This window comes from Micropterus salmoides, unplaced genomic scaffold (assembly GCF_014851395.1).
Source record: "Micropterus salmoides isolate LMB-PRFRI ecotype aquatic unplaced genomic scaffold, ASM1485139v1 Ms_hic_scaffold_5, whole genome shotgun sequence".
Lineage (NCBI taxonomy): Eukaryota > Metazoa > Chordata > Actinopteri > Centrarchiformes > Centrarchidae > Micropterus > Micropterus salmoides.
The window spans coordinates 22,095,474-22,104,116 of record NW_024044237.1 but is presented as its reverse complement, the minus strand read 5'-3'; the positions used below and the strand labels follow the sequence as shown (position 1 = coordinate 22,104,116).

The 8,643-nt window shown below is 38.9% G+C and overlaps 1 protein-coding gene across 1 annotated transcript; it reads left to right on the top strand.

The window, feature by feature from the left end:
* Positions 1-919: 919 nt before the first annotated feature.
* On the top strand, positions 920-6,531 carry si:rp71-46j2.7. Its single transcript, XM_038699991.1, has 10 exons — positions 920-944; positions 1,041-1,151; positions 1,287-1,412; positions 3,149-3,247; positions 3,328-3,486; positions 4,163-4,787; positions 5,443-5,506; positions 5,599-5,786; positions 5,860-5,948; positions 6,071-6,531. The coding sequence occupies exons 2-10, from the start codon at positions 1,086-1,088 to the stop codon at positions 6,167-6,169; spliced, it is 1,515 nt and encodes a 504-aa protein (XP_038555919.1). The 5' UTR covers positions 920-944; positions 1,041-1,085; the 3' UTR covers positions 6,170-6,531.
* The last annotated feature ends 2,112 nt before the right edge of the window (positions 6,532-8,643 follow it).

The window sequence follows — 8,643 nt, the reverse complement described above, 5'->3', positions numbered from 1 at the left end:
ATACTTAAGGAGTAGTACATGTGATTCTTGAAACTTGATTTTCAGCTTTGAGTGTTAAAACATTTCAGATGAGGGTGACAGAGACCTGAGAAAGGCAGATGGAGTGTTTAGAGAATAGAAGACCACTTACATAACGTATTGTACAACAGTTTGATAAATAGCAATGTGTGGTCAGCTACGTGACTTTTTAATTTTCTATCAGCCTGCCTTTTAGCACATAATTAATCCCCTGATTCTTTTGTTTGTTTGTCCAGACAGCTAATTACACAAACAGCAAGCTGAATGCCAATTCATTTCTGTGCTGTCTTCAAGCAACTCCTATCTCTTTATATTGCAAATAATCCAACAGTAATGATGACTGAATAAGAATTGATTATGCCATGATAAGATAAATCTGTGTATTTTTTTGTTATGATCACATCAAAAATTCAGGAAAAAAAATGCTTTTTTAGTCTGTTGGAAAAATTATTAATTGCCAGGCAGCCACATAGATTATAACATTGAACGTTTGATTACTAATCATGCTTACGTGGCTTACATGCCTGAAGAAGTGTGGATTGTGTGGTGAGTAGTTTTTCTCACTGAATTTCCAACTATAATGATGTGCTAAAAGTGTGTTGTTATGTCAGAAATCAAGGTCAAAGTAGAATGTATTGTTATTCTCTCCACATACAGTACTCAGTATATCAGGCAGGGGAATTGTGTTTCTCAGTACTGTGGTGTACACAATAAAAAAACAAAAAATACTGATGAAATAAGTTTTTGTAATTTTCAGGTAACAAGTTAAAAGAAGGATGGTCAAAATTTGTTGACAAGATGAAGCCCAAGAAGACCAAGAAAAATAAGATAATGAAGAAGGAGCCAACAGGGATGAGGACCATGGCGATCCAGGAAAACCAGGACACCAGGGAGGATCCATTCTCAGCCAGCAGGACTCTGACAGGGTGAGCCTGCTGCAGATAACGCAATATATTAAACCGAGGAGTACAATTTGTGAAACATGACAGATTCATTGTTGCTTTTTGGCCAAACACCATCAGGAGGACAGTGATCTGGATAACTACCTGACAAGCGTCCAAGAGGACATGATGGAATTCAAGCTGTCATACGAGATGTGGCGTGCCGGCCGCTGGGCTGTCAGCATCCCTCATGTGAGTTATAATTATCATTGGCAGTGTGGAATGTCCCGGAGGCTTATCTGTCTGCGGAGGCACTGTAAAAACGTGTCCTTCTATGGTATGTTAATGTTTGTGATGGAGTTTGATTAGGAGTTGACTGTGTTGTAGACCGACTGGGAGGATAAAGAGATAATCTTCACTGTTCACCTGGAGGAGAAGGACAGCCCTGAGAACCTACATTGGGACATCAGGAAGACCTACATGGATGTTGTGTACTTTTGCAACAGATGGCAGGTAAAAGGCAGATGGAAAGCCATCTTTTGTGTTTTTATATATAATTTCTACTTTTAACTGATGTAATCACCTCTGATATGTCTGTCTATTAGGTACAATAAACTCGCAATTGTGTTGTGTAATACTGACAGGTGTTTCTATTATTTTGTCCACCCAGTGAGGGTAAGCAGAACAGAAACACCTCTCTGTATAATGCAAAACAGTTCAGCACCACCACAAACTACATCGTCAAATTATATTTATTGCAGGATTGTTTGTATGTTTACTGTCCAGTAATTAGACTATGTTAGTTATGTTAACTAAGTGGTAAGTCTGCATGCTGTGGGTAAAATCAAACCTAGCTGAAGAAGTTTTTATCCATGAGCTCTAAGACATTCATTAAGAAGGGACTTGCTGTTGACTCAACTTAAAACTTCTTGGTACTTGGTACTTAAACATTTTCTGAGTGGAATTGCTACAACATGCTTTATGGGGCTTGCTTGTGTTTGGCTTTGTATTCCCTGCTGTATTGGTGTGCAGACGACTACAGATTGACTTTTTTATCATTGACTTGATGTCCTGGTTGCAAGCCAGCAAACCAAACCATCATAGTACGCGGAGGAGATTATTCCAGTAAATAAACATCTTTGTAATTATTTTGATAGAACATTTTTAGGGAATAATTACACTCACTGTTTTGGCAAGTGTCTACCAGTTTAGAAAGATGCTTGTCAGGGTGAGTGTGAATTGGAGGGAATGAATGATGAGAAGGCAAGGTGTGTCCTCAGATAAAATCAATTTAAAGACTAGGTTTCACATTTCTCACATGTACATTGAAACCGTTTTTGTTCACTTTAATTATTTTTCCTCTCCATACTGGCCAGAAATACATAAAATTGTAGTGCAATTCCAAAGTATTTGCACTAAAAAGACTGAAGGTGCTCAATTGTTCTATTATCTCATACACTGGAATCAGATTAGGGAGCAAACATCTCAGAACATGAATGAATAGGAGGAACAATTACAGTGACAAAAACAAACAGTTTCAATATGTACATATGGATGCGAGTATATTCTTAAAATCGTAAAAATCCTATCCTTTTAATGTTGGAGGTACTTGTTAAAGGTACTCTGACAGCACTCTGAGGAGTTAGGGTGGAGACAGGGTAGCCAGAGTGAAACTATGTGGGACTAGATAACAGTACAATGAGGCAAAAGTTAGCCACAAACTAGAAGAGCGACTACATGTTTGGAAATACCTTTTGCACACTTCCTGCTCGTGTTCTGTACATGGGGGTGGAAATGTGGTTAATGATGACATGCATGATTTATTTTGTCAAGCTGATTCTGCAAGAAACTTTCACTGTGAAATACTGGAACAGTTGAAAATGCAAATTTCTCTTTAATGAATCAAAATCATGCAGTCCAATGTTAGGAATTTCTATTGAACAATTAAATGGATGGTTTTCCACAAATGGACAGATATCATGATATGTACCGACTAAAAGAGGATTTCTTCCTTTGACTTCAGAGAAAAGACTTGTGTTTTCTGTAAACTCAGCTTGTGGCAGAAGGAAGCATTGTTGTGAAAACATACCACAACGTTTGCTTCACAAGTCTGAAATTCAACATTGTGAACCACAAAATGTTACTGCAATCATATGGTATACAGTTTTAAAACTTGCTAGACAGAGGGGTTGGACCAAACATTGTTCATGGAACTGTTCATAAAAGACATTTATTTTGTCCTCTATCAGGACTCGATCCGGCTGCCCACAATCCTGGTGCCGGAGGAGTCAGAGATCACAGATGAGGTCAAAGAAGAAGCGAAGGGATCATTGGAGAACTTCCTGCAGGTGAGAGACGCCAAAAATACTGTGTTGACAGATGAACACTTGAAAATCATAATGACTCAAAGTGTTATTTTCTTTTACAGGAATTAGTTTCTGATGATCTAATCGGCCGCAGTCAGCCAGTTTTTCAGTTCCTCTGCCCACTTGACAAACTACTGAATGAGGAGGAACATTATGGAGGTGTCTGGGGCCTTCTGAGTGGCTTGGCTTACTTCCTGACTCCAGGTCAAGAGGAAGAAGAGGTAAAGTTTAACAGATTTGCTTTTCTTCAGATAGACATCTTAAAGAATGATTCAGGCTTATTACAACCTGGTGCTTACTTTTGTACTTTTGGCATTCATCATTCCCATAGGTAACAGTAACATTGTACTTGCCAAGTTATAAAGTTGTCTGAGGGGCATTTAGACAAACTTATTTGCAAGAGAGAACATAGCAAATAATAAAAGTATAACTCCAGCTCTGTAGTGTAAACATCCTTCACAGTTTACAGAACCTGGTTCAACTTTGACCTACCTTCCATGGCTGTGCACACATGCAGTTCTCCTGTGCAGAAGGGGATTATTACAGACATCACTAACTTTGTTTTTTTGTTTTTTTTTACTCCAAAGAAAGTAGTTTGTGAATAATTTTGCATAAACTGTTGGCTGCTTGGACTGTTGGACTTTGTTTGAGGAATGTTGCAGCGTAGCCCCGATCTAATCAATTACTTTGTGGTAACTTTATAATAACCAATAAAACAGTGACCCAAACTATGGAAATAAGACTGAAGTTGTAAGAAACTGGGACTGAGACTTTTAGACTTTTAACCGATGCGTGTATGAATTTGTTCATTTGCTGGTGTCTGCCACTCTGTACCTTTTAAAGTCAGGTGCTTCAGATTCAGCTGTCACAACCTGATTATTTTGTTTTACTTTGCAGAACTCTAGTCCTCAGACAGAGGCCCCGAAAGAAATCACAATGACATCTTCACATCCTGAATCCACAACTCTGCCTTTAGAAAACCCTGGTGCCTCTACTGAGAAGGGCAACAATGTTACTGGTACTACAATCCCAACTATTGTTATCTTGGAAGATCATTCTGATTCAGTGCCGCCAGAGGAAGCAGAAACACAAAAGGAGCTGGAGCCTGCAAATAAAAACTGCTCCCCCAACAAAACAGAGGACTCTAGTAATGCCTTAACCTCTCCCTTTAAAATGTTCAAGGGACTGATACAATCCAGGTCACTAGAGTCCTTGCTCTCAACAAGAACCACCAGTGATAAAGACTCACCTGTGTCAGACTCCACAGCGCACTGCAGACAAAATGGAGAGTTTCAGGGGAATAGCACGGAAGGTCCATCGTGGTGTCACTTCAGTGCAAAGTCAAATAAAAAGGACAAAATATGTTTCAAGATGTCAGGTGGAGCAAACAAGACTAAAGGGAAGGACCAGGACACTTTGCCGAGAGGGGAGGACTCCCAGTGTCAGAAGAGCCAAGAGCCACAAAAGCCAGGCCAGCTGGAGGCAACAAAAGCCATATTTGATCTGCTGAAAGAAATTTCTGGTTTGTTCAGTGTTTACAGCATTAAGAGCTTTGAGATCATACCAGTGTTTTGTGTGTTGTAGTCCATTTACTAGAAATAATGTGTCCTTCACTACCAGTGTTTTTATACCATACTGCAGATTTTGAGATTGATTGATTAATTAATTAATTAATTATTAATTAATTAATTAATTAATTAATTTTCAACTAAATCTAGACAGCCAGTTGTGTTCGTTCATTTCAGTTGAGGTCTTTACTAGTGCCAAAATAACGGAGCATTAAAAAGTCAGATCAAGTCATTTTTACCTTTTTTAGTCAACATATTTGCCTGCACAATAACATCCTCTATCTTCAGCCCCATATTTTTGGTAAAGAAAAATACATAACTCTGCAGCTACAGCGCTTTTTACCATTTTTAAAATTCTTTTATGCTTTCACATTTTCTCAGCCATTCTCATCTACACCTATAAACTGTACTGAACACTGGATGTTCAAATCAAGTGGCTGGTGAACATAGTTGAGGATCTAATTAGGAGTTGGTTGTTTCTCTAGTGGCATGTATTAATTACTGCAGCCTTAAGGGTAAATGCAAAGTTTATGCCAAAGCTAAAACATGTAAAAACACTGACATAGTCCCGTTTTTTGAAGATAAACCCAATACTTTCTGTCCTAACAGGGAACTCCATCCTCATAAACATATTTGATGCCATTTTGAAACCCTTTATGCCCATCTTGAAAAAGTAAGTTTGGTTCAGACACCCAACCCCTTATTTATACTGTGACTTGGATTTTTGTCTGTGGGTGACCTTGGTTGTGTTGTATTCTTCTCCAGAAAAGTGAACTCTTTCCTAAACAAGATGAACCCATCAGAAGTGCAGATGGCTACATACATCGATGCTGTGCGTGAAAAACAGTGGCCAGAGATTCAACCAGCTGCACCGCCTCCACCTCGTCCTCCTCGCACAGACGAGGAGAAGAACGAGACCAGGGCCAGAGCGCACAACCTGATGAATGCCAAATGTAGGTTGTCGCCTTTCTGCACTAGTAGGAAACGTAAACGTACATAAAATAAATTTTTATGTTCTCTCTGTAGGTTCAAACTATCTTGTCCTAAAGAAGACAGACGTGGAGTCTGTTTTTAATCTGTTCCAGGACCGTGAAAAAAACAAAATGCTCGTACATGTAAGTATCTCTGCATTTACTTTTCTGTCACTGTCCTTCGTTTATTGTATGTAAGTTTCTCATTTTATTTAATATAGCAAAAAAATCCTGTTCTGATTTTGTTGCTCTATCTTCCATAACAGATGCTCCTGTCATTCCTATTGAGGAAATTGTTTCCCAGTGAGCATTCTCTAAATGTGAGCGCTGCTGCCTTACAGAAAGTGACCAACCTCACTAACTGATCTGTGAACCCTTGATTGTGATTTGGGGGGGGGTTGTTTTTTGACATTTTAGAATATCAAATTATTTATTTATCTCAGACACTCCATTATGTCGTTTTTACGGTGAACATTTTGTGAATTTCCTTTTGGCTTTTATTTTAAATAAATAAATTAAATTTTATTTTGCATAGTGTAGAATTACAGAATTTTAATTTATTACCATTGATAACTTGTTTGAAGTCAGAAATACTTTGTGGGAACAGGCTTTAAAAATTGTATTTTTGTTGTGAAATTTAGAGGTAAAAGTCAAGTTTATTTCATGTTTACAGTTGAAATTTCACCCTTCACATTTTAATGTAAAAGAATAAAAATTTTCTAAAACATTTTGTCACTGTGAGCACTTGTCTATAGTGAATGTTTGTATATTGGTTAATTATCTAACAAAGTACTACTTTATCTATTAAAGGAAACTTAGTGTTAATGTCAATAACTTGAATTTATGCCAAATAAAATATTTTATAAAATATATTTATATTAAATATAGCAGTAAATATAAGATAAATAACCAGCTTATTTGATCCGATGCTAAGTTTGAGTAAAATGTTTCAGATGAGTTAAACATGTTAATCCACCTAGATGAAGTGTGAGATGCATTAAAATAATTACTAAATATACTGCACACACACGCACACACACAGAGTACCACTTCTGGAGATTTTAATAACATTGCACGGGCTTCATCAGAAGATGTTGGCTCAGTTGTCATGGAACTGTAGATCTTTGATTTCATCAGCTGATGAAGACCTCATACTTCCAAATATACACAAAAAGGGTTAAAAACAGCAGTTGGGTTTTCACTGGAAGCCATTGTGAAACAAAACAATATTATTCAATACACACTTAATTTCCCATTGCGAGAAGTATGTCTAAAATAATATTGGACAACAACGTCAATGAAAGTGATGTGACAGAGGAAGCACCACACAGTCATTTATACAGTTAAACTGAAATAAAAAGATTACAGAAATACAAACATCTGTAAACTGGATGAGTTTACAGATGCTTCTGTGACTGAGGACAGCTGCGTACCATCATGCACCAGAGTTATAATGATGACAAACCCTGGTTCACAGCTAAACTCAGACAGCTAAGGTTAAAAAGAGAGAAGCATTTATGAGTGACCAGGGGCAGGTTTAAGCAGTCAAAGTACAGGTTTAGCAAGGTGGTTCAAGATGCTAAGCAGCTGTGCTCAGAGAAAAATCAACATCACTTCTCTACAAACAAATCTGTTTCTGTCTGGAAAAGATTTAGACACATAAACTACAAACCAAAATCCCCCCCTCTCCAAGAACCACTCTCGCCTTGCCAACGAGTTGAACCAGTTTTCCTGTCGAAAGACAATGGGACAGACCTGAGACCACCCCCGTCACCCCACCAATTGGCCCAAGTCCGCCATCTCATCCTCCCCATCCTCAGTGGAAAACAGCTCCACCTCATCTGTCTGTCTCTGTCTCTGTCTCTATCTCTATCTCACCATCTTGGAGAGGGATGTCAACAGACTGCTGGGCTAGACTCTGTCTCACCATCCATCCTGAAGCAGGGTGCTGATCAGCTGTCTCTGGTGTTCAGGGACATCTTTAACACCTCATTAGAGACATGCCATGTGTCGGCCTGCTTCAAAGCCTCCACCATCATCCCTGTCCCCCAAAAACCTAGGACCACAGGACTACATGACTACAGACCCGTTGCCCTGACCTTTATGATTATGAAGTCTTTTGCTCCCTGCAGTTCGCATACAGAGCCAGCAGGTCTGTAGACGACACAGTAAACATGGGCCTTCACTACATTCCCCAGGAAACTGTTTGTAGATTTCATCTCTGCTTTCAACACCATCCCAGCTCTGCTGCAGGACAAGTTCTCCCAGCTAAGCGTGGCTGCAGGTGGATCGCAGACTTCCTGTCCGACAGGATGCAATACGTGAAGCTGGGAAAACATGTCTCTGACTCCAGGACCGGTTCCCCTCAAGGCTACGTTCTTTCCCCTCTGCTGTTCTCCCTGTACACCAACAGCTGCAGCCTCAGCCACCAGCCTGTCAAGCTCCTGAAGTTTGCAGATGACACAACCCTCGCTGGTCTCATCTCTGGTGGGGATGACTCCGCCTACAGGTGGCAGATTGACCATCTGGTGTCCTGGTGCAGCCAGAACATTTTTCCCTTGTCAAATAACCTTTGTATATTTTAGCAATTTTTGGCATAGTTGTACATACACAAATTGTACAGCTTCTCATCTAAGAAAACAGGTCTCTTTACTTTTTCTATATTTATATTTCTACATGTATGTGCACTGTTAAACACCAATTTACCAAGACAAATTCCTTGTATGTGAAAATGTACCTGGCAATAAACGTGATTCTGATTCTGAAACAGATACTGTATCAACGTATGTCTGTTTAGAAACATTCATATGCACCTAGATCTATTCATTGTAAATATTAT